Source organism: Bactrocera dorsalis, chromosome 2 (assembly GCF_023373825.1).
Source record: "Bactrocera dorsalis isolate Fly_Bdor chromosome 2, ASM2337382v1, whole genome shotgun sequence".
NCBI classification, from domain to species: Eukaryota; Metazoa; Arthropoda; class Insecta; order Diptera; family Tephritidae; genus Bactrocera; species Bactrocera dorsalis.
Genome location: NC_064304.1, coordinates 104,446,506 through 104,473,598, shown reverse-complemented (window position 1 = coordinate 104,473,598; position 27,093 = coordinate 104,446,506). Strand labels below are relative to the sequence as shown.

At 33.4% G+C, this 27,093-nt stretch overlaps 1 protein-coding gene across 1 annotated transcript; it reads left to right on the top strand.

Annotated features, from left to right (window-relative positions):
* The first annotated feature begins 9,694 nt into the window (after positions 1-9,694).
* On the top strand, positions 9,695-17,981 carry LOC105222989 (uncharacterized). The gene has a single exon (XM_011200569.4). It carries the CDS (start codon positions 12,770-12,772, stop codon positions 15,323-15,325), a length of 2,556 nt encoding a protein of 851 aa, XP_011198871.2. The 5' UTR covers positions 9,695-12,769; the 3' UTR covers positions 15,326-17,981.
* Positions 17,982-27,093: the final 9,112 nt, after the last annotated feature.

Genomic DNA, 27,093 nt, shown 5'->3' with positions numbered 1-27,093 from the left:
AAATAAATTAAATATGCAAATGTTATTTTCGCAATTACATACTTATGTATATGTATGTATGTATTTATTATAGTTTCTACTTATATACAGGGTTTGTCCGGACCGACTGGATACGGTAGAGGGCGTTCCTAGCTAATAAACGAGCGACTGGTTAGTTGTATCCGAGTACCTAGAGAGTCAGAACAAATATTTTCGACGTGTTTTTGTAAGTGGTGCAAGCCGAAAATGCAGCAGTTAGAGCAGAAGTGTGCCCCTCTCGGACTTTTTTGTTTCCTTGCCTGAAAAGGCGGATGAAAGGCAAGCATTTTGAGACGACAGAGGGGACATACCTGAACATGCACAGATTCTTGTCACATTTATTGCATATTTTTATAAACTTCTTTACCAATTTGATTGCGATACCGCCAATTCCACACAAATATACACACATATAACTTTACGCATAAACAGCTAAATTACTTTGCTATTGAAACACGAAAATCTACCGCTATATTTCAAAACTTGTTTTGCGAAACACAAATATGTACACACATACATACATACTCATACAAACATATAATTAAATTTTAATACATACTTATGCAACTGTGATTAAATTACTCGCGACAAACATACATACGTACCCATACCATCCATATGTATGTACTCGTACATATGTACGTTTGAGTGGAATTTTGTTATTTATTTAATTAATTAATTTTGTGCCACTTTTTGTGATTTTGGTGATTTTTTTCGAATTTTCTGTTTTTTTTTTTTATTTTTGTATTTCTTTTTCATCCACTTATCCGATTTTACACGCTTTGACTTGTTTGTTTTGTTTACTATTTTTTTCTTCTTTTTCTTTTTTGCGCACCTTGGAATTTTTTCATATGTATGTACATATGTACGTACATATGTACTATGATATGCCGAAATCTTAATCGAGTTGTTTAAAAATTTTTGTAAGTCATCATTACTTTGTGGTTTGTCATTAAATGTTTTGACTGTCTGGGGAATTTTCGCAAACCTTTGGAGCCACTGTTTACTTGTTTGTGCTATTCGAAAGCTTCAGCGGCTCCATGTTGCCCTCTCAAGCATAACAATGTTGATATTCTGGAATCTAGCTACTAAACGTAGCATACTCATTGGAATTAGTCGCGCGTTAGTTGAAGTGAAATTGAAATGAAAGTCATTAGTCATAAGCAAAATGAATATTATTGTTGCTGGCTATGCCGCCTCTTTCATTATAATAGGCCACCTACATACATACATATGTATATCATTCTAAAAATACTTTTTTGCTTTTACTTCACAAATTAGATACATACATACATTTATAAATGGTCCCAAGAATGTTAACCAAAGAAATGTTAGTTTAAGAAATATTTATCAAAAATACTTCCGCTGGGGAGTCTTCATTTTTATTTATTATACAGCAGATCATTTCTTGACAACATATCCTTTTATAAGATGAACAGTGACACAGTTGAGAGCTTTGCTTAAATGGTCACATGTGTTGACGGGTCTCAAAAAATCAATTGATCCGAGTTTTGGAGATACAGCCTTCCAGGTTAGCTAGGCTTAGTGCCCTGTCTTTGAGCACGTTTTTCTCGAAACTGTGTTTTTGAAGTCGGTTGGCAAAGATTTCTCGAGAACTACTTAACCGATCTTCATGAAATTTTACACAGGCCTTTGAGATACAATTCTTAAGGACTTGGATGAAATATTTTTTTTTCGATTACAACTATTTGAAAAAACATTGTCGTGAAATTTCCACTGAAATTTCAGTTTTATTAAAGAAGTGTTTAGCAAAAATCCAACTTTCATTTTCTCCTTCGTCCAAGTTCTAAGTTAAGGTTTTAACTAAAACACGTTCACATAATCTTGAAACACTATCCAGCATTATGATTTGAGGTAATTTTTTTTTTGCAAATAGCCATTACCTAGTCACTGAGTTGATTAGACTAACATAAATGAATAAATGTTTGATTTGTAAAACTGCAACTGGGATCTTCCAAGGAGCTTCGGAACACTGCCGATCCAAACAAGCAACTACCCAATGATTAACGCCACTTTAGCAGGATTCTAGAAACCCTTTGCTCTAGAATACCTTACGCTTTGACAATGACATTACTTCATGGTTTGCATGACCTATCAGCTTTTTGGGAAGCTCTGAGTTACAACATGTTTGTGCTAGTCTGAAAGGGCTACGTTGTTATCTTATTGCATGCTAGTAGTTTTAGCATCACATGGGAACGGTGTTTCAACTCTGGAATTCGGTTCTTCGTGAAATCCGCGGGAATTGGTTCCGAGACTTAATTTCATCTATCGTAGAAGGTTTGTTAAAGGTTTCGAATTGGATTTTACGAAATTTCATGGTTTAAAATACATATGTACATACTTATGTATATGTACTTTTAAAACCAATTCACAGTGAGAAAACAGCTAAGGTTCTATTCATCTACAACTGTAAACAATATCAGGTTTTCGTACATACTTTCGTAAGAGGTGAACAATTGAAAGCGCTGGACTGGGTAAACGAGAAATCTATAACTATTTGAATGCATTTTTATACTGTCATGAATCTTTTGTAGTAAAAATGGAGCTAGCGACGCACTAACTTATACAACAACTCGCGGCTTTCATCATAGACTGAGTATAACAATTTTAAAATGCTTATAAGTATGTAATTCTAAATTTTCTTCGCCATATAAGGCCCGTTTCGGATCGAGCACAAATCAATCGCCTGTCTGTCACATAGACAGTTATCTCGCAGAAATTATCACAACAGGCGCGTAGTTGTTGCTTTTCAAATTAAGTCACTTGTTTCGTTTTTAGATATTTTATCAGAATCTTATACAACATACTTATGTATTTTCGCTGGCAATAAAATTAACAGCGAACTTATTAGAAAGAGTCACGTTGCATACGAATCGTAAATTCGCTTAGCCCAATTAAGAGGCGAGAAACTGGGAACAACTATTCAGATTTTCAGAAATTATTATTTATAATTAAATCGAGTTTCTTTTTACATAAGTACCGTTGCATGCGAGTCACTCGTGTCGTTCACTCGTGCGCTGCTGTTTGACAGCTACATAACTGCGTACATGTTGAATTGCTATAAGCTTGTAATGTGTTGATAATTGGTTTTAGGGCTTTAGCCACAAACTAGACCTATAATTTATAAGACCTACGAGCTGAGTCGGGTATTCACATGGCATTTGGAACAGGTGACATTCAGAGATATGAATATGCATAAAGATGCTCGTGTTTTGCTCATGTGACATTACGCTAAAGCCTAGCTTAAACTGAAAATAAGACACATGGCAGTGAAATGGATTGAGAGCAACGAAATTGAAGAGTGCAACGAAAATGGGTCACGCTCGTAGTAAACAGAGCGCGGCACAGTGAAAGTTGTAGAGAGTTCCTGATATTTTCTATAATTTGCTGTAATGCAATGGATTAAAAAGGTAAAATAAAGCTGCCACCTGTCAAATTTTTTGATCAAAAAATATTTTATTAAAAACAAAATAGCACCAAATTAAATGTTTAATAAAGTTCTTAATTGAATAAACTTTCTTCGGAAGGTTGTCACCTGTTCATATTTACAAAAATTGAAAAATTAAACAAAGTTGCCACCTGTTCGCTTTTTAGATGTAAAAATAATTTAATAAAAAGACAACAATGATTAAAATTTTTTAATAAAGTTATTAATTGAACAAATTTTTGTTTGGAAGGTTGCCACCTGTAAAATTTTTTTATGTAAAAACAGCAAAATGTTTAATAAAGCTTATAATTGATTACATGTTTTGATTATAAATAAATACAAAGGTTTACAAATAAAATAAAGTTGCCACCTATTAGATTTTTTGATGTAAAAATAATTTATTAAGAAACCAGCACCAAATGAAAATGTTTAATAAAGTTTTTAATTGAATAAAATTTTTTTGGAAGGTTGCCACCTGTTTATTAATTTATTATGCATTTTTCAAAAAACATAGATGTTAGATACTACAATGTCAATGTCAAATTATTAAAAATAGGCGAAAATCTAAAATTTATGGGAATCCAACTACAGTTAAGCTTCCCTAACTCGAATCAACATAGTCTACAAAAAAAAACTTCGAGAAGAGTTGAAATCATATTAATATTTCTGTTCTTTCAGAACTCGAGTTCTAATTGCAACATTTTCGTGATAAATATTTTAAGAAGCTTTATAAGAAATATTTTAGTTTTATTTCAATGTTTAAACAGAAAAGAGTTGCCACCTATTACACTTTTAAATATATTTATATTTATATAATAGTTAAACGATTGCTTTATAATTTTTATTAAATTAAAGTTCAAAGATAAATAAAAAGGTGGCAACTCTGCCAACATAATTTCAACTGAAAATATTCTTAGAGCACTTTTATTCTGACTTTACTATGTTTCTTACAAACCTTTATAAATAGTATGTATTTTCTCGAAAATAATTTATTTAGGTGGCAACGCTTAAAAAAATTTTAAGCTATAAAAATTTCTAAACTTCTTTAGTTTCCATTATTTTAGTATCTTACAAGTTTTTGTACAAAAAAATTTTCAAACAGGTGGCATCCTTCTAACGTTACTGGTTTTTAACAAAAAAATAGAGTTTTTATCATCCTCTATTGTTGCCATAATTAATAGCTTTTCATCGCGACCTTTGTTGTTGATTAGTCACCATACCATTTAAATACCTGAACTGTGTACCGACCTCTGTGAACTTTTTAAAATCTCGTGATTGACATATGTACATATGTACATATATCGCGCATGTATATTCTACAACTTACCCATACAGCCATTAAGCTTTATTGACAAATATTAATTTATAATTATTAATATCTGTTTATTAATTATATTAAAAGTCAATTAGCTCGATTAAGCTTGGCCACGTGCAGCTTATTGGCGAGCCATTAAAAAGCTATCTCCGCTCTATGTGTGGTAGATGTGCGACAATTTCGCCTAGGTTAACGCTCCTATCGGAGAATTTTAATTAAAATACCATATACATATTTATTTTCGAAAACTCTTTAATTTCGTTTTTCAAACATAAATTTGGAATTATTTATTTATCTGTGTTAAAGGCAGTGAAAGTCCAGGTCATCGTAGAACAAATATTACTTACAAACGTTCACAATACGATTTAATTATGTAAGCAATCCTTAAATATGGCGTAATCATATGAGATTAATATTTTTTTTGACAATATGTCAAAATGGCATAAGTCGACTTAATCGAAAAAGGAGCATACACATTAGTCTAGAAAACTTATTCGAGACTCGATGTTGTTTTCTAACACAAATATGTCATATAAAATTTGTGCTAAAAATCAAAAAAGAACTACTAAAGATTAAATCGATTTATGCCTCACATATGTAAATTATTTCGAAGCCGAAGTTGATATAAAATCGTACAAAAATGGTATTTACATACTAAGGCAATTTAATTTAGTTGGAAAAATCAGCATTATTCTGAATAAAGTATTCGAGACTCGACTCAAAAAACTAACTCTACTATATAAAATCTATAAATTCGAATGGGATCAGCATTTTACTAGATATCAATATATTCACCACAGCTCAATTCGACTTATGCCATTCTAAGTTACTGCCCCAGAAATTATGGTAAAATTATGGGCGTCTAATATGGGAAAATTCAAATTTGTGTAGAAAACCTTTATCAGCTGCTACAAAGGTTGACTGTATACCACAAAATTCCCGCATAAATAATTTTCAGTTTTGAAAATATAGTTGCCATGAGTCACAGAAGTTGTTTGTTACAAACTAATATTATACTCGTTGTGTAATTTTGGTTTTCCATATAAATTGAGTTAATAAAAAACCACATAGTATGTATGTTGCATAATAGTTACTACTAACTTTGTAAGCATCTATATACTTATGTATGCGTATATATGTATGTATGTTTTGTAACACATATAATACGCATGTAGGTATGTAAATAAGTATATATTTACATATTTATATAAATGTGTGTTGCTATGTGCACAGTTTGGCTTTAACTTGTCAAATATTTGACATTTTATCATAAATTCGCATACTTTTCCCCCTCTATGCATGCTGCCTCTTATATAGATAAGCATGTTTGTGCATATGACCCGCCAGACAGATTTTCAGGGACCCTTCGGCCATCTGCTTAATAACTGCACTAATATTTATGTCAAGTTATGTAAACAAATCGACCAGTCATCGATCATCGTCTCCTATGTGTGCATGTTATTGACAGTATTTATATTAAATGATTAAATTGGATAGTCAAGGGTCGGTAGGAAAATGTATAGGCAACGGAAAATTGACATTGAATTCAATAACGGGTGATTTTGTGAGAGCTCAAAAATATTGAATTGTATTATTTTCCGAATTTTATAAGCAATCATCTGAAGTTTTTTGACCTGCAGTAAAATGAAGTAGTTACAAGTATCAGCTACATCAAAACTAATATTAATTTTCAGAGCCGAATTAATAAACTTTTCTTAGATTTTTTATTAAATATTTTTTCTGCACACAAATTTTGAGAGAACGATATTTTGACAGCATTTATGACAGATATTTTACCAACTGCTGATAGTCAGATTTCGGTCAAATTATATATGTATCTATCAGGCTAATTCAAAGTTGTCAAACGAACGAAATTAGCGATTTGTTGCCAGTAAATTGTAGTAGTTGAAGTATTCGAAGGCAAGCATCCTCTTTCAAACGAATTATTTTTCCTACTGGGCTTATGAAGAGAATCACAAACAGCTTAGCGGCAGCGTAGGCGTTGCAACTAACTGATAAGTACAGAAAATATTCGTATTTTGACATTTACGAAAAATCAGTGTTGATGATGAAGTTGTGGTCCGATCACGTGCTTAGCACGCGCCAACGCAAGCAAAATGGCTGGTGACCGCGAACACTGCACTTGTAAATAATAATGATTAACAACAACAACATTGAAAAGATCAATATTGACTTTAAAGTGTTTACGAAGTGCGAATGCATTGACACAGCAGACGCTTCGCAGAGAAAACCCGAAACTGATAGGCAATTTTGTTTTGCATTTCAAAAATTATTTTCCTGGCAAATATTTGCACGGCACAAAGCCAGAAAACTGCAATATCAAACAAAAAAAAAAGAAAAAAACAAAAACAAAGACTGCTGGTTGAGCAGAGATAATCGCATTTAATAATTGGCTTTTCTTGAATTTTCACTATTTCTCTTTTGTTTGCTACTCTTTGCAGATGACACCCCACCGAGGCGGCGCCTAAAAGCTGTTATTCTCAACGATGTCAAAAAATATGAAAATCAAAATATTGAAGGCAAACAAGCGCGGATGAAATAAACGCTGAAACGCGTATTTACAATTTCAAAACAGTGCTCGTAATAAAAACCGTTATTTTATGGGTTTATAAAGTGGGCCGAGGCTTAGCGGAACGCGAAGAGGAAAATCGCAAAGCAGCAAAATAAAAATAAAAAACTTTTGGTGCTCAAAAATCCAGTGAAACACAAGCAAATTGTTATTGTTGTTGCACTTGTTTTTGGTTATTTTTTTTTCGCGGTGACTAGATGGAAACCAGATGCGACGCAGCGTACGCAGAATTCTGAAAGACCGTACGCGTAGGAGAAATTGACAAACGGAAGCACTTGAGTGCCGAAATTGTGCGGAAAAGAAACCAAAGCCGCCGCGGCAAACAACACTTTGTGAATGGCGTGCGGATAAACAAAGCGCAGATAAATAAATAAAGGCATTATATAAATGCAAAATTTAAGCGGCGTGGCAAGGGTGTGGCGGTGAACCAAAATAAATAGAGGCTATTATTCCAATTAAAAAGTGGAATATAAAGTGAGGTGAAAAAGGAGAGAAACTAAATTGTTTTAAGAAGAAAATTGTTGCTGAAAAAATAAACGGAAATACAAATTTACATACATGTGTGTACATATGTATATAAAATAAAGGAGAAGTGTTAAGAAAACTTTAAACAACAAAATTGTGCAAAATAAGTTTCAAAAAGCGGGTTGAATAAAATTATAATAAAAACACATATCCTAAAAAATTTTCAAATTAATTGAAATAAAACGTTACAACCAAAATCTGTCCAAAATTAGTAGAAAATTGCTAAAAGAGGAACATAACCTAAAAAATCTTTCAAACAATAACAAAAAACTACCAAAAGAGAAATAAACCTTAAAAATCCGTGCAAAAAATAACAGAAAAATACTAAACCATAAGACATAACCTAAAAAATATAATAAAGAATAAATAAATATTTTTCCAAAAATTACAAGAAAACTTCAAAACAAAAAATCTGTCCAAAACAGATACAGCAACACTAAAAAAGAAACCGAAGCTAAAAATTATTATAAAATATGGGCTTATAGCTCAAATTTTATGACGCAAAAAATTAAAATATTACAAAAACAATTGAACTGTCATCAGGACAAATTTGAATTACTAAAAAGTGTATAAAAAGTAAAAAATAAATAAATTTATTATTAAGACTAAAGTTAAAGTTAAAGCTATAGAGCTATAGCGGGCAAGAAGAAACCACAGAACTTAAAACAAAACAATATCAAAAAGTAAAATAATAAATTTAAAATAAAAAAAAATTTATTTAAATTTCAGTGGCATCAAAATTGGCAAAATTCATTGAAATTGTAAAAAATGTATTAAAATTTTACTCCCAAAAAATTTTAAATAAAAAAATATATATTTAAAAATCTAAAAAATAAAAATGTTCAAGCAAATAATTTAAAATTGTGAAACAATTTCCAAATAAATGTTAGAAAATTTCGCCAAAGGTTTTTTAAATAATAAATAAATTAAAAATAAAAATTAATTAAATATAGAAAAATTCTTCAAAAAACTTTAAGTTGGAAAAAAGTTCCAAAAATTAATAATATGAATTTTTTAAATTAATAAGATATTAAAAAACTTATGAAAACACTTAAAATTGAAAAAAAATTAATAAAATAAATTCAATGAGATTAATAAAATACTAAAAAGAAATCAATGAAGAAACTCCAAGTTGGCAGAAATTGAATTGAAATCAAAGTTCAATAAAAAATGTTATAATAAAATATTAAATTAAAAAAGTTGTGAAACATAAACAATTTTAACATTAAAATAAGAATTTATTATTTAAAAAAAAATCATATTTAATTTTTATTACAAAAAAATTGGAAATTAAAAAAAAGCATTTTCACAATATTTCGCAAAGAAAAATAATACAAAAAATTGTGGAAAAAACAAGACTTTCAAAGTCCAATAAAAAATTTATAAATGAAAATAAGAAATTAAAAAGTGTGAAACATAAATATTTTTAATTTTATAATTAAAAAATAATAATAATTAATTAAAATAAATTCTAAAAAAAATTAATTTTTATTAAAAAATAATTGAAAACTAAAAAAAATATTTTAAATAATAATATAAAATAATAAAAAATAATAATAAAAAATAATAATAAAAATTCTGGAAAAAATAAGGCTTTCAATGTTCAATAAACAATTTTAATTAAAAAATCTGAAAAACAATAATTTGTGTTAAAAAATAACTTAAAATTATGTGTTTTATGTTATTGCCAAAAAAAACCTAAAATTTGTTATAATTTATTGATAATTATTGAAAAAAAAATCTAAAAATATATATTTGATCCTTATTTAAAATATATTATGACAGAGAATAAAAAAATTATATAAAAAAACTGTCAATAATTTTGAAGAAGAAAACACAGACTACAAAACAATTAAAAAATAATTAATAATAGTTTAAAAAAATAAATATAGTGCATTATTATTACTTTAATTAAAAAAAAAAACTTTTAATAAAGTTTTAAAATTATAAATTTAAATTTGATGAAAATAATATTAAAAAAAACACTATAATTTAGTATAAAAAAATTATGCCAATTAGTTTAATAAAATCAATCATAATTCTTTAAATAATAATTTTGTGATAGCAAACGTGTAATACAAAGAAAAAATATTTAAAGTAAATCTTAATACAAATAACGTAAAAGCCAGACCACAAACATTACAAACGCAAATAAACTAAAAACCGACGAGTAAGCAGCCCCTGACTAACAACGCGCGCTTAAGCCCAACCAAGCAACGATATTTTCCGCAAGCTAATTTTAAGAGACCAGAGGCGCAGAAGAAAGAATAACGCAAAACAGTAGCAAAAACACAGACACCAGAAGAAAAGACGCGCCCAGACAGAGGCTGAACACGCCAAAGAGGCATGATCGCCAATGTAAATTGAAAGCGCGCGCGCGACAACTTCACCACTTACACTGATATCTGCGTACAAAACTACACAATTAATCAATTTGTAACTTTAACGCAGAAAAAAGTGGAAAAATTACAACAAATTCTAACGATACGCCGCCGCCAATGTACAATTAAAGTATACACATATCAATAGAGACGAAGCGGCAGCCAACAAACCAAGCGGCAAGTGAGCGCTGCATACAATAAATGGGCGAGAGCAGATAACTCGTGCAGCGCGCGATACTTACAACAAAGTAGCCGACAAGCAACACCAACAACATACAAAATATATGATGACTTGTGGAAACACCAGTGGCTAGCTTGCATGAAACAAAACATACTCGTGTATGTATGTATATATATGCCTAGCGCACTATCAAAAAAAAACAGAAACCAAATCAACGGTGCGTCGACTCATCAGCACACACATACAAGCTATCGTGGGAATTTTTCAAGAATTACTGGACTTCGTCATACATACGAGCGCCTTGTATCATACTAAAGCGCTGCGTGCTTGTGAGAGCGCGGGCATAAATTTTGAGCATCAAGTTGCTGCTCAATGTGCTCAGCGCGCTCAGTGAAACGCAAAATCACGAAAAGTGCTGCGTAACAGCGCAGCAGTACGCTTTACAAAAGCGCTAGTGAGCGCAAGTGATACAGCGCTTTCTACCTGTTGGGCGCGAGTGCGAGCGCGATCAATGCCACACAGCCACCCACTTGCGCGCTCAGCTGTTTGCCAAAGCTGCGATCGCAGAGAGGCGCTCACATTGAAAATACGAACAACGCGCCGCTCGCAAATTTGTGCGCTGGGCAATTGGTTATATTACATGGCTGGCGCGCAGCGACCGCTCTACAGTTTTGCTTGAAACGTTTTGGAGTGCAGATCGTTGAAGTTGCCAAGTGAAGAAATTCGAAAACGGTCAAACGCGAAACATACGATTCGCAAAAGCAAAAAACAAATACAAGAAATTTTTATTATATGTGCAACTGAATGCTGAGTAAATGTAAATGTATATAGTGTAAACGCTTAGCAGCGTTCAGTTGAAGCGTTAAATTTTACCAATAATCTTGCAAGTGTTACAATATAAAGCGCCAACTCATAAACGCCAGCTGCAAGTTGAGAAAAGTTTGCCAAGCAAAAGCCAACGAACAGCCAACTGGAATTGTGAAACAATGAATTTATATTTTGTTCAACAAAAAATTGCGTGAAATTGTGTTTAAAAATTCGGCAATCTTGTGGCGTGTGTAGACAACGCCACAAAAAAAGCAAGAAACAAACGCAAGCGCTCGCACTAACAATAAGCGCTGGCAACGCGGCCGAAAGTAAAAAGCGCAAAGCAACCAGTAAACTGGTCATAAAGTGAACGCGCCTGTGAATTGTGCATAAATTTGAAAACAAGAAAACGGCAAAGCGCAAGAAAAACGATTTTTAGTTAAATTTGTATAAAATCCCCGCAAGCCAACAACAGTCCAAGTGAGGTTGAGTGTGGCGCGCAAAAAGTTGAAAAATAAACATAAATTATAAATATAACAAAAAATATACATATATATGTATAGTTCTTATATATAAAGTTTAAAAGTTGTATAAATTTAAGTCACAGCGCACAAAGCAGATGCGTACGCGCTAGACAGTGAGGAACTTCAACATTAACGCGCGGCAGTGACTTCCAACTTCAAATAATATTAAAAAAAAAAAAATAACTGCAAATCATACAACAAAGTTTAGCAAGTGATTACAAGTGCTGAAAAAGTGTGCAATTAAAGCGAAAAACTCACAAGCGCAGACGCTAAGCAGAGCAGTCAGCCACAAAGGCCAAACTAAACTTTAGCATATGACAAAAAAACGCAGTGACTAAGCGGAAAACAGCAAAGCAATAGTGTAGTTGTTGGCGCATGAAAACTTTCCGCTACAAAAACAAGAAGAAAAAGAAAAGTGAAGAAAGTGTAACCGCCCGCGCGTCACTCGACAGATAACGCAGTTCAAAGGGAGCGTCAAGGCGTGAAAAATCGCGAAGCAAAAACCCGCCGCGCGAACAAACAAAAACTAACAGAAGAGTGCGATTATTTTAAAAAAAAAATAACAGTTAAACGTTTTTGCCTGTTACTCGTAAAGTGCGCCACGCCCCTGCGCGCCGTGCAAGCAAACGCTGACTAAGTGCCAGTAGCAAAAACAGTTGAAAGTGAAAATTTGCAAGTGTGAACTAGCGCAGCGCGTAACAGTTTAGAACGCCGCACGCGCGCGCGCACGCTTTGTTTCTATAAACACTGTATTGTTGTTGTTAAAACGTGTACAAATGCCGCGTCAGCTGCCAACACACAACAGATTTACAACATTTAAGCAAAAACAAGAAAAGCAAAAACATTACAGAGCGTTAACAAATAAAAGTGAACATTTTCTGTGCAGCTGAGTGCAAGTGTCCACAAGAAAACCGTTGATTTGTTAAATCGCACAGCGCACAGCGCATGCTAAACGCTAACACCCGCCGCTACAACAAATAATGGCCATAGATTTTCTAATACTCGCGCTATTGCTGTTCTCGTTCGTCATCAATTTGCTGGCTTTGGGCGCATTCTGGGTGACGCCCGGTCTGCGCACCACTGCCAATCGCTTTACCATCAATTTGCTGGTGATCAATTTGATCGGCTGCCTCATACTGGCGCCCACACTATTCCTCAGTCAGGCAACGCGTCGCGTCGCTAGCAAGGATGCCGCCGCCGGCGCTAATGCGTCCACATTGTCACTGGCCGCGACGGCGAGTGATGATCGCATCGAGATACTGGCCAAACCGGGTAATCGTCAGATGACCATCAAGCATAATGGCAAATTGGTGGAGCAGGAGGGCGTTATTGTGCGGCGTAATTTGACTAGCGCACAGGACGCGCGCACAATCGAAACAATTTACAAGTGCAATTCGACTTATTGTCAGGAGTTGACAATCGATGAAGGCACCGATACGATTGTTATCACCGAAATCGAAGAGGCGAATCATCATGCTGAGACGGCGAGTGCAGCGCCTGTGGATGTCGTGGCAGCGCTGCTGCCGCGTCCACATATACGCTGCTGGTCCATCGATATGACAGCCGCTTTGGGCGCGCTTGGTGTGCTGCTTGTCGTCGGCGATACTTGGTGTGCCGTCACCGATCCACTGCGCTATCATACGCGCATATCCAGTTTGAAGACGTGGATATTTATTGCGCTCACTTGGGTGGTGGGTTTGATGTTTGGCGCGCTGTCTGCCTTTCGTGAGATCGATTTTACCACCAAAACTGTGCTGCACGAGCAGCAAGGATTTGCGGAAATGAGTTTGAGCTCGGCGAATAGTATTTTTGGCATCAGCTTCGCCTGCGTTTACTTCGTCATCATCATACTGCTGCCGTTCGGCTTCGTGTGTGGCATGTATTGGCGCATATTTAGTGAAGCGCGTGAGAATGGCTTGCGCATGCGCCAGAATGGTTCATCGCCGTTGTTGCAAAGCGCGCTCAATCTGACACATCATCAGCAAAGCTCATCGCTGCAATATGCGAATATGTGCGCGCATCGCAACTCCGTTTCATCGGCGTCTTCGAATGGTGGCGGCAGCGCTTGTGAACGCGGCGGCCTGCAAATGCAGATTGATCATCGTAAAAGTTCGCCTGTGTGTGCGCGTCGCGACTCCGCCGCCAAAGTGCTGTTGCCCACCATCTCCGATGATGGTTTGTCAGATGAGGCGGCGCAACTCGAATCCGGCGATTACAACGCCGAACCACTGGTGCCACTCACACAGCAACCCAACTATGCGGATCGTAATCAAAATATCCTACTGACGCTACAAGCTGCGAGCGGTGAAATCAAGCGCAATTATTCGGCGCGTCAGCTGCCGTTGCTCGGCACATCTTCGCAGGATTTGCTGGAAACGAACAGACTAGAAGGTGTGCGTCAAGTGCATTCCTCGCCCAATCTACATAAGTATACACAAGATTCGCTGGAGACCAGCTGTTCGCCGCACCTGTTAGGGCATGCAGAGTTGCATCCACACGATGCCGCTACCAACAACACCACCACCGGCATACGCCAACAACACTTCGTGTCACCGAACGCGCACAATCGCCAACACTCGCATGTGTTGCAAATACCTTGCCTGCCGCATAGCTCACCGAAAGCGCTTAGCTACATGTCAACGCTGCGCCATCGCCTGTCGAACGCCTCATCGCTCTTCAAGTATCGCGAGGAGTCGCGCACAGTGCGCATCAGCATTTTAGTGATCATTATGTTCCTGGTTTCGTATTTGCCTTTCGGCTTCCTGGTCTTGCTGCAGAGTCGACTGCCCAGCGCCAACTTTGAACATTCCACACAGCTTGCCATCTTCATGCTGCTGCTGGGCAATCTTACGTCACCCTTCATATTTGCGTATCGCAATAAGCGCGTGCGTCGCGGCGTTAAACGTCTCTTCGGTTTCGAAGTCAGCACGCGTGAGCGTTCGCTGCAGCGTCAGAGCAGTTCCAGCGGACGTGGCAGTGGCTTTCTCAATCGTCATTGCGCAGGCACGCGCAACGGCGCCAACATTCGACGCAACATCAGCAAAGTGTCCACATATTCGTTGAACTCCTGTAAATTTCTAACACCACAGAATTCGCTCAGCAGCGCCGTTGTGCCGCCAGCAGCAACGGCTGCCAACCGTCACAGCAGTCCCGCGCGCATACATGGCCTACGCCCGAACAGCAGCTGCAGCACGATCATCAATTTCGGCGCGCCACCAGCTAAAGACCAGGCGCTGCCAACGTCACAGCATCAGCAGCAACAGCAAACAACAGCAGTAGAGGCTACACCAAAGACTGCAACCAAGTCATGTGACACACCTACCGCTCTCAAAGCCACATACATATTGAACATGAATGGCAATTCACCGAATGGCACCGCGCGCATTAGCGAAGCGCTGCCAGCAGCGAATGGCAAATTCACGCCAAAGCGCAGTCTATTTAAGATCTTCTTTCAAGGTTCAAAGAATCTGGGCTGCGCTGCAGCGCAATCATGCGCGCAAGGCAAAGATGCTGAAGTGGAACCAGCCGACGTATGAGCTGTGCAGCAGCAACACAGCCTTGGCAGAAGGCCTAGCGAAAGTCTAAGGTACAGCGTCATCCGACAGCGTATCAGCACCATTGCTTGTGTCAATCATCAGCTTAGCTATGCTACGAGTATGTACCAAGCCGATATTGAGAGGCGCATACAGCGGTCTGCGCAACGCAGACACGAATGTGCAGTCCATAAACGGCCGGCAGCTGACAAAGCAGTAAATCGAGTGCTACAGCAGTCCGCAAATGGACACCGACATAGTCGTCAACACAATGGCAGCAGCAGCAACAACAAATGACAGCGTAGCGGTAAGCGCATTGCAGTCAAACAAGCAGCAACCAGTCAGTATTAAGTATATACTTATCCACACATATATATACATATGTTTTTTATGTGCTAATAGATTCTAAATATGCTAGCGTTAGTTTGAAAAAAATTCTAACAAGAAACCACGGGCTTTGTTAGTGGGCGTTTTAAGCTGCCGCGCGCGCTCAGCAACTGAATTCATAGCAAGTTTGCATATATAGGTAGTTGTGTATGTGTCTAAAGTTTATATTATAACAGTTTTTTTCTGAAATGAAAAACATAAGAAGGCCAAAATATGGGCTTGAGCGCGAAAAGTGTGTTACAAATGTTAAATTTTGCCAATAAGAAAGTGAGCTTAAGCAGATTACACGATTTGAAATTGTGAAAAAATAATGAAACCATACAAAGCACGGAGTATTAGAAATTTGTAGCTAATTTTTGCCTAAATTGTAATCGAATTGTATACAAATTGTGGCTGATTCATACACAAAATATATCTAAATTTTACCGAAATTGTATCTACTTGTAGTACTTTGTATCAAATTGCATTTGTTTGTGCTGAAAATCTATCTACTTTGTACCTAAATCTCTTAATTGGCCAGATATTGTATATATTTCGTACCGTATGGTGTGAATCAGTACCGAAGATGTTGCTATTAGTAACCAGTATATTTTAATTTTCAACAAATGTTTTTCCTTACCTAAAATATACCAGAATTGTATTCGATTTGTATCCATTTCGTATCCAATTTATACCCAATTTGTATCGAAATTCGGTAAACAAAAAAAATATTTTACTTATTTTTATAAAAATTTAAAAATACATACTTAAAATTATGTGTGTTTGCATAATTTCACTCATTGCTTGTAACGCAAGTGCTTCTATGGCTACACAGAAAACAAAAGTCAAGCGTAAATTTTATTTTAAAACATAAGAAAGGCGTTCAATTGATTATTTTTATTTGTATACCTTTGCTTGGGTATATTTTTTGTCTTATTTGTACAAGTGAAAGTGACCTAGAAAATTGAAAAATAAAATAATTTCCAAAAACATATACAAATATACGTGCATGTACATATGTATGAGTATTAAAATCCGTGCGAGCTAGAATTTACTTGTATATGTAAATAAAGTCAAATTATATAAGTCGTTTTAAATGGCAAGAACTAAACAAAAGTCAATATATACTTATTTAGTGAGAGGAGAAAAAGTTAACGACTAAGCTTTTAACTAGCAAAATTCTTTAGAAAAAATATTTAACAAGCGGAAAAGTTAGAATCTAATGTTAAGGTATGTGTTTATATAGGTAAAAGTCTAGATTAACGGTAAATACAGTGTAACACAAGAATGTATAGACAGCAGAACAGATTTACATTCATACTACTTATGTACTCGTATATGTTTATATATGTACTTATACATATATACCAAATTTGCATGTTTTGCTGCACTGTAAATAGTTAAGGTAGTGGATGTCTAAAAGAGAAGAAGAAAAGTAGTTCACGCTTCATTTTCGAATGATTAATTACAATAACTAAACGCTGTTAATGCTAACTTCAATTGAACTTTCCATTTAATGCAACAACAAAGCTTTAATTAAACTAGTAACATTCTAAAATTCGTAGCTAATTAATATACATTTATTGTATATGTGCATAAATATATATTATATACATAAAATTATTTTATATATGTACATACATGTGTACATAGAACGAACACACACACATGCATACAAGCAAGCAAAGAAACAAAGTCAACAGCGCCGAAGTAGAGAACAGTACATTTTAAGTGTATAAATAAAAACAACAAAATATATGAGAAAACATTTAGTATAATTTTTCACGCCATTTATTTACTCAAATCCATTAAAATTCTAATTCTGCTTGAAATGGAAAGTTTTCCGGCATTTGAGAGGAATATTAACAAAAACCATTATTGATCAATTGAATTTAAGCAAAAAAGCTAACAAACACAAACAGCAGAGCTTTAATTTGTAATATTTTATGCTTGCTATATTTTTTGTTGTTTTTATTTTCATAAAAGACAATAACTTTTTATACATTTTTTTACTATAAATTAAAAAAAATTATTTTTCATAAATTTTTCCCATAATTTCTGTGTTAATTCTTTAATTTTAACTTTTTAATCCGTTTTTTTTTAATTTACATTTTCCTATAATCTTTGCTATAATATTTACTATAATTTTGACTAATTTTTTCTGTAGTTTTCAAGTATAAATTTTTCTTTAATTTTTACTGTAAAATTTTCCTCTGAATTTTTCTATAACTATAACCATAAATTTTCCCATAATTTTTGCTACAATATTTATTTTATGATTTTTACCACAATTTCTACAATAATTCTTTAACTTTAACTTTTTTACTTCTTTCTAACATTTTTAGCAGCTTAATTTTCATACAATTTTTACCACTATAGGGTTTGCTATATTTGTTTGATTTTTGATATATGTAAATTTGTTAATTTTTACTATCGGTGTATATTTTTATTGAAAATTATGAATATAATTTTTTTCTGCAATAATTTTTTAAATGTGCATTTTTAACTTGAGTCTATAAGTTTTCGCTAAAATTATATCTTTTGCTTTACCCTTCTCCATAAATTTTCTATATTTTTTCCTAAAATTTCTGTATAATATTTCCTATAAATTTTCCTATAATTTTTACTATAATTTTTTTACATTTTTTTAAATTATTTCTATTATAAAACTTTTGTAAAAATTTTCCACATTTTTTTGCTATAATTTTTCCCATAATTACAAAATTCGATTATAACAAATCATACACCATCCAGCGTACGCACTCGCTACGATAGAAGTATGTCTTTTAATTAATATTTTTTCCAATACTTAAATACTATTAAAAGTTTTGTCAGTCAACTCGCAGACAGTTTACCAAATGTATGTGTATGTATAGTATGTATGCGCATCAGACTTTTTCTGCGAGCTGCCACTTAACATTCACCTGACGTATTGCATTGCATACTCAAGTCTGCAAACATTTACATATATGCATATGTATGTAAATTATGTATGCACGTATATATGTATGTATAGATGTAGATACGTATTTGTGGTGTGCGTCTGAAGTTTTTAATATTTAAGTAAATAGTGGTGCGTTGCAATGACTTGCAAGTCTACAGTGGGCTGGTCAAGAGCAAAAGCAGAAAGAAATCGAAAAAAATTAAAAAAAATCAATAAATGAATTAAAAAAACATTTTCATTTATATTTGCTTTGTCTTAAATGTTTATGATTTAACAAAAAGGTCTGACAATGATTCTACAATATTTAAACTCAAACAGTATTAAGTGCAGTACAAAATATTCATATCAAAACTTTTCAAAAGCTTATACGTATACTGATTATTATTTTTTACTCAAATTTAAAATTTTAATTTTAATTAATTTTTCAACAAAAATTATATTTTTTTAATTTTAAATTAAATTGAAATTTTTTAATTTAAAAATGTAACATTCAGTAAAATTTTAGTTAAACATGTTTATCCTAATTAGAGAATAATTATTGAAAAATCGAAGTTTGCGATTCAAACGACAGCCTTTTTCTAAATTTTTAATCACTACTGGCCCACTGTACCTACTACGCATACTTCATTCATTCTCACACACTAAATACTATCCTCACTAACTTTCATTAATGCAAAATTTCGCCAAGCTTGCGATTTGATTTTCACATTGAAAGTCTAGCCAAGGCGCTAAGGGCGAAATAAATCATTTTTTTTGTCTGTAAAGTTTTTAATTTCACAACTGAAATAAAATACTTATATTCTGAACAATTTGTAGACGATTACGAATCATTTAAAAATCACAGAAATTAAAACAACAAAAAATATGCACACGCGATGCATATTACTTAACATACTTTTGTCGACAAGTGTAATTAGTACAAGTACATATGTAAGTGTATGTCTGTATGTAATTAGCATCAATGTGAAATAGTCAATTTATTGTTGTGATTACATTTGAATAAGTATCATGAAATATTTATTATTGTAATAAATAATTGCATGCAGAAGGCAAAAATACCTCATTAGTTATAAATATGTATGTATGTGTGTATAAAACCAAAGTCAAAGAAACAAATGAGTAGCAATGAATGACTATATTAAAGCAGGCACTCGTCCAAATGAAAACACAAAAAAATAAATAAAATAAAAAAAATCGAAACAGCAATTATAACTGTCCGCTAGTATTGAAACAAATGAAGCAAAATGCATAAACTGAAGCGAATACACATAAATACAAATTATGTATTATAGTAAATGTTCATTGATGCGAGAAATTAGCGCAAGGCCCAATTAAATATGGAGCACAACAGCGCTTAGAAGTTTAGCACATAATAGCTGGAATTAGCGAAATTTAATGCACTAAAGTTATACTAAAGATGCGAAATAAATTAAACAGGTGCTGAATAGCAGCTGAAGCTAAGTATTTCAAATAAAAACTAAAACATATTAAGTAAATAAGAAAAATGTAGTGCTGTTTGAAACACAATGCGCTGAATTTGTTTAAAACGCATTGAAGGGCAGCAAAAACTAAAAATTTCAATTAGAAACGAAAGATATATTTAGTTCTGTTGAAATAAATGCGCTGAATTAGTTTTAAAAGAGTGAATACTTGTTAAAACACTATAATTTTATTTGATATGCTTGAATAGGTCCCAAAAACTTAGTGCTGTATTAAAAATGAATCAATTTAAAAGGCGCTGAAACAGTAAAATTTCAAATTAGTCATTTCAAAATGCTTTGAATACTAGTAATAACACTAAATTTTAATTTCATGAGCTTGAATTAGTCATAAAAACTAAGTGCTATTTGAATAAAGCTGCGCTGAATTAGTTTAAAAGGCGCTGAGTACTAGTTAAAACACATAAAATTCATAAAAAACTTAGTGTTGTTTGAAATAAACTGCGCTGAATTTTTTTAACGCGCTGAATACTAGTTAAAACACTAAATTTTATTTCATGCGCTTGAATTGGTCATAAAAACTTGGTACTGTTAGAGTAAAACTGCGCTGAATTTGTTTAAAAAGCACTGAAAGCTTACGAAAAACATACGATTTGTCTTATTTGTTTAGCAAAAACAAAACACAAGCACTGATTGATATATGTACATAAATGTGGTCAAATATGCAAACAAAATTAAAGTTTAACATTAGAGCAATAAAGCCCGTTGCTAAATTATGTCGAACTGCGCTGAATAACACCAATTATCTTTATTGTTTTATTTAAGTTAAACGATACATGTGCTGAATACATTTCAATAGCGCTGAATAACACATTTTTAACAATATAGCGCAATATAGTCTTTGAATTGCTGATATGAGTTAAAAAACAAATAATAATATTCAAACGGCAATAAAATAGGCAAAACTAACAAAAACAAAAAAAAATTATAATAAAAAAACACACAAAAAATAAATCCACAAACATCTCAAGCCATAATATCAAAACACATATAGCTTTACTATTATACGAGTATTTAAGTTCAATTAACAATTAAGTTCAACACAAACACACAAAACATAAGAAAATTATAATATAATTACTATCTTTTTAACAACAAAAACATTTTGTTAATTGACTAAAAAATACAATTTTATTAGTACTATGTACTCTTCATTGTATATATTTCTTTCACAGAATAATTAATTTTTTTTTTACTAAAAAATTATTAATTATTTTTCTAAATATTAAAACGTTCAGGTAGGACTCGAGTAGTGCAAATGTATGAAACGTGTATACAAATACGAAATGTCAAATGAAAAGCCAAATGTGATGTTACAACAATTATTTTTTTAACACAAATTTACCAACTAATTATTTATAATAATGAACTAGTACTAATGTAAAGAGTTGTAAGCAAATCAACTATCTCGATGACTGTCTATGAAATAATGTAAATATTTTTAAGCTAAACTATTAATTGTAACATATTGTTGATAACTGAAAGCTTTTTTATTAATAATTTATTTTTTCAAATGTGAAAACGAGAATATGAGAAAAACCACAGACCTAATACCTAATTTAGTGATATTTAATATGTGACAAAACAATGTGTTTAAGCATAAAAAACATTTAATTATAATAATTATTTATTCTACATAATAAACGATGTAATGAAAAATGAAGAAAAATTTCTCAAAAAAAAGAAAAAAACATAAAACTAAAGGAAGCACTAAACCCTGAAAAACAACGGAAATAAAAAAAAATAATATATGATGTGTCTTAAAATAATGTGTTTTACTGCAAACTTTGGTTTGGGGGTTGCTTATCGGGGGTTCACTGTCGATATTTGGATTTGCATTACTACAGGTTGGGAAGCTGTTTCAAGTGTTGTTAGCTGATCTCATGAAAATCGTAAGTATGCATTTGCCGACTAAGTGCAATTATACTGATGTCATTAGGTACATTAGAGCAATTCTCAAGAAAGTTTGTCTTACACACCTCAGCTGAACTGTTTTGAGAGATAAGTTAAATAAATCAAAAGAAATGAATTTAACTTAACATAGAGGTTGCAATATCTTGTAGTAAAGGAGAGATCTGAAACCTCGCTTGGTATTGAACGGCTCGGAGAGTTGGGCATCGGCACCTCGGTTTGCTGTGGTCGTCACTGAAAGTGCAGTCTTTCATCCGAGGCTGTTGTTTCCTATTCATTAGAAGCGATTTCTACGTAGCGGGTCGCAAACCCACCGCACAAGCATCCGCTGGGCGAGTAGTATTATATAAAGTTCCTCACGTATTTATATAGCCAGAATCTACACTTTACTGATGAGACTAATCTACAAGCGAATTATTTCTATTATGAATAGTTTATGGGTTAGTCCTCGCTTATTTATATTTTATTTTTTATTATCGTTAATGCAGGTTATGCGTGTTTAGCTTTTTATTAGGAAAAGCACACGGTCTTCGATTTACAACTATGAAATTAACTGACAATGTCATTTTCCTATGCCGTAAGCCGAAAACTGAGATCTGAGTCTTTTATTTGCTGATTATGTAAAATGTTGAATTGTACTCGATGCCGAGTCGATTTTCTAAAGTAGGCATGTAAACTCCAAGCTTTTGCAGATGTATTGTCGTCAGTACGATGGAAGTCTGATAAGAATCCAGATCGGTATTATACCGATCCAAAAAGGTAAGTTTCGTTATTCTAGGTCATGAACTACTGAGCTATATTCCCGCAATACATATAGAATAATTGTAAGTTGTGGCGTGGGAAGCTTTGTACGGATGAACCGATGCAACTTTTATGGCTTGAATGGTATCTGGTTGGTACAAAGCCAAATCTTATGATTCAAGCACTTTCCAACAGTTACTAATACTTTAAAATCACCACACTACTTCCGAATATGACATTATAATATAATTTCTCTTCCTTTAATTTTTAGGTTAAGTTATGTATCTATAGAAACGATCTGCTTAGTTATTTTGGGTGATATTAATAATCCGTGTGTACTTTTTATCCATAAGCACGCATTTATATACATATATTTATATATACTATACAATACATATGTATGTATATATAGTATATAGGGTCCCACATACATATAAGCGGAAAAGTCCATTGTTGCCAAATTGGACTAATCACATTTATAGCCCCAAAATTAACACCATTCAAAGGCGAGCGATTATGATCTTGACTTACACTTATAATTACTCACATGTGCGCGCATGCATACTCATATACATACATATGTACATATGCCATAGTAAGGTTCTTAAGAACTTTTCTAGCACGCTGATGGCTTTACCTTTTTGGTTTTTAATTGACTTTGTCAGCACGTCAATGCCACAGCGCTGCTGAATGCCAGCGCTTGTGGTTATATGCCAATAAGTATTGTTGGTCATTTGCAAAAAAATATAGTATATACATATATACATAGGTATGTATGTAAGTGATTCGTATGTGCATATGTACTTATGTAGGTATATGCACCGTACTAAGCCATTGCGACTGAGTGGTTTAGCACTAATATGACCAAAGCCACTTGCCAAATGGATAAATGCTTGTAAACTTGCGCATAAGTAAATATGGATAAGTAGTGTAAGTGAATACCCAGCAGGAAATTTGGAGTAGCGATGGGTGTATTTAATTTTTAAAAAATTAAGTTTTATTATTAACAGTGACTAACAGTTGGTTTAGAATAAAAATAATGGCTACATAATCTAATAAATAAAGTAAAACGTTATCATTGTCTACAGTCCAGCTTGCGTATTCCGCGTTTTATTTGAGAGTTTATTTTTGAATTATGAGTATATTTATAACGATTTATTCATATGTCATTGAAATCGTCATTTTTATTATCAAAGATTTTTCTCTACCCAACAATAAAATATCTGTCTAATACCACGTTCCAATCGACACTTATTCACCAGATTTAAGCTGTTGAGTAGATTATCTTTCTAATCTACTAGATTTAACAAGATTTCACCATAAAAAATTACACTTTTTAATCTTGTCACCAAAGGATATTTGAAGATAGTCTACTCTAAATCTCCCTATGCGACTCTGATTTAGTGTCATCTGTTTGTCAGCATTGGAGATCTATTACATTATCACAGCTGATTTAGACTCTACAAAGAGAGAAAACAAAATGTAAACATGCAAAATTCAATAACCTTCAACCTAAAAAAATTTCTTGTGAAAATCGGCAACGGTGGACATCTCGCTTTGGGCTCATTCACCGAACATGTGGCCGTTTGGCTTCAATTCTTTAAATGGCAATTCAAGCTTAGTATAAATTAAGTAATGATTAATTAAGGTGTCAAAAATGCAAACTTCAAAGAAAGTAGTATCTCATTGATAACAAGTCTAAAAAGAATACTCCTTAGTAGTATTTGAAGTTCTCACAGTTGGAACTGTTTAAGCTATTCATTTTGCTTCCTCAGACATTTTTGTAGTCCTTTCGTGTATAATATTTCATATTATCACAAGCAATCTTGTTGTAAAAGATCTACTTAAGAATTAATATTTTGTTACAAAAAAATAAATATAAAAAATTTTTTAAATAAAATTTAAATTAAAATAAATTTTTTTAAATTAAAAAAAACTGTATTTTTTCATAAATATTTTAGAAATTCAAATTTTTTCTTCGCAATGTGAACCTAATTTCCCCAAAAATTTCCAACAGGGCCCTCACAATAGTTCTTTAATAATGTTTTTTTATTCTAAACTAAGTGTTTTATACTCATGTTATTACATACATACATATAATTACTTAGCGGTATGGCAATGCTGGCTCGCTGGCCTTCCATTTTTGAAAATTTATCGTTGTTTTTAGCGAGGACTTACTACATATGGACATGATATTAGTGGAGGGTCAGAAAAAATATCGAAATATCGATTTTCTTTGAATTATTGTTATCTTTATTAATATTATTATTGATATTATGATATTTTAAAGGTTTTAGATTTATGTAGGTTTTCGTACTCCAAATTAGAGATATGTATAAAAATCAATTATGATTATAATTTCACTGAAATTTTCTAAAACAATAATTTCTATTGCATTTTATCTTTAAAAGGAATTAAAAAAGTTCTAGACTGAAAGCAAACATGGTGATAAATTTTACGAAAAATGTTCTAATCCTTTCGATAATGTTTAGTCCATAGATTAGATTAGATTTAACATTAAGCGATGAGAAAAAATGATCGAACTAAATTCGTTTTTTTTTTTGCGAAAATATCACTTATATCCTTGGAAACAAAGGTGTGAAAAAGGAAGCTGAAAAATCCACTAAATAACAATTATCACGAATTTGTTTATCTGAGCAAATTTATTTTGTAAATCCATGAAAAAAAATTTACTTCAGCTATTAAAAAAAATCAAATAAAATCACAAATCGGTTTTAAAATCGCCATTAACATTAATGATCTCACATTCGACTAAAAACAGTAAAAATCGATTTTTCTTTAGTATACTAGCGCCCATCTCTATATGTTAGATTGTCCAGAGACATTTGAAGTTTTAATGTCTATTAGCGACTGGTACAGCGCCCACTTAATGCTGGCAATAAAAATCACTTGCTCCTGCCCCTGAAATGGCCAAATTGGCCGGCGTTGTGTGCGCGCGCATGCGCGGCATTTAAAAAGCGTGTCCGCCGCCACAAAAGCGGGTGAGTCAAGTGAATGCACGTGCCTAAGAATATCTTCTATATTTATATACATATATATTTCTTGACTCTTTTTGTGCTGAAAGGGTAATAAACCATGACTAAGTAGTCATATAAAATAATTACAATTAAAACAATCAATATTAAACAAGAAATAGTATGCCAAGCGCCTAAAATGTTTGAGCGAAGGCGTCTAAGCACTCGAGGTGTTGGGTTATGTCATTAGCAAAATATGCGTTCAAACGCGCTGCGATTTATAATTAATTCAATAATTATTGCTTATTTGGTGAATTAACGAATTTGTTGTTGTTGGTGTTATGGGCGCAGTAGCTGTTTTCTGTAAATTGCAGGGTAATCAACTTGCTTTCGAGTGCTTGCATACATACATACACATTTACATATTGATGTTTTCGTGTTATTCCTAATTTTATTGCGCCGAAGAATGCAGGTCAAAAGGAAATCAAGAAACAGCAAATTGAGTTGAATATACTCAGCAAGTATTAAAAACAAAGCTGCTTAAACCATATTTTAGCGATTCAACCCTTTCAATACCATTATAAATATTAGCGTTATTACTTCGGAGCAGGGGCGCAACAACTGGATTCGGAAAAAGGCGTAACCAGCTGGCGAACGGCTGGTCAGTTGTCTCCGAGCACCTGGAAAGTCAAGATAGACATTTTCGCCCGACGCGTTTCTGTGAGTCGTGCAAGCCAAAAATGCAGCGTTCAAGCAGGCTTACCCAGATTATCCTTTAGCAGGAGAAGGGGCGGGAAGAGGTCGCTGATAAATGAGCAAGCCCGAAGTGAAACAATACTCATTGTCATTTTTGACAGCAGAGGTATCGCCCGCCAAGAATTTGTTCCTCCTGGACAAACCGTCAACGTCAAGTTTTACGCGGAAGTCGTCAAGAGACTCAAACGAAGTGTCAATCGGGTTCGACAAGACATCGCAGCCGATTGGAAGTTGCACAGTTTCCTAACCAAGGCCGGCATCCCAACGCTTCCGCAGCCGCTTTAAAGCGCAGATGTGGCCCTTCCGGCCTTATTTTGTTTCTTTGCCTGAAATCGAGATCCGGCAGCTCTTCAATGCATAAATTGGCACAGTCCTATTACTTTCCGGACAAACCCTGTAATACATTGATCATTGCCATCCTCCAACTTTTCGACTGGATAATGAAGCGATGCACATGGGTCTGGAAGCGAACGAGGGGTAGACGAAATAGCTATTGTCATCAAACAAACAGTCATCGCACTCGGCCGGATTAGGCAACTGAAAAAGTAAAGTAGTCTCTCGCCAATAATGAAAAGATAA

What these genes read in the sequence shown, in the direction of transcription:
- LOC105222989 (XM_011200569.4), top strand. Translation starts at nt 12,770, where the DNA reads ATGGCCATAGATTTTCTAATACTCGCGCTATTGCTGTTCTCGTTCGTC.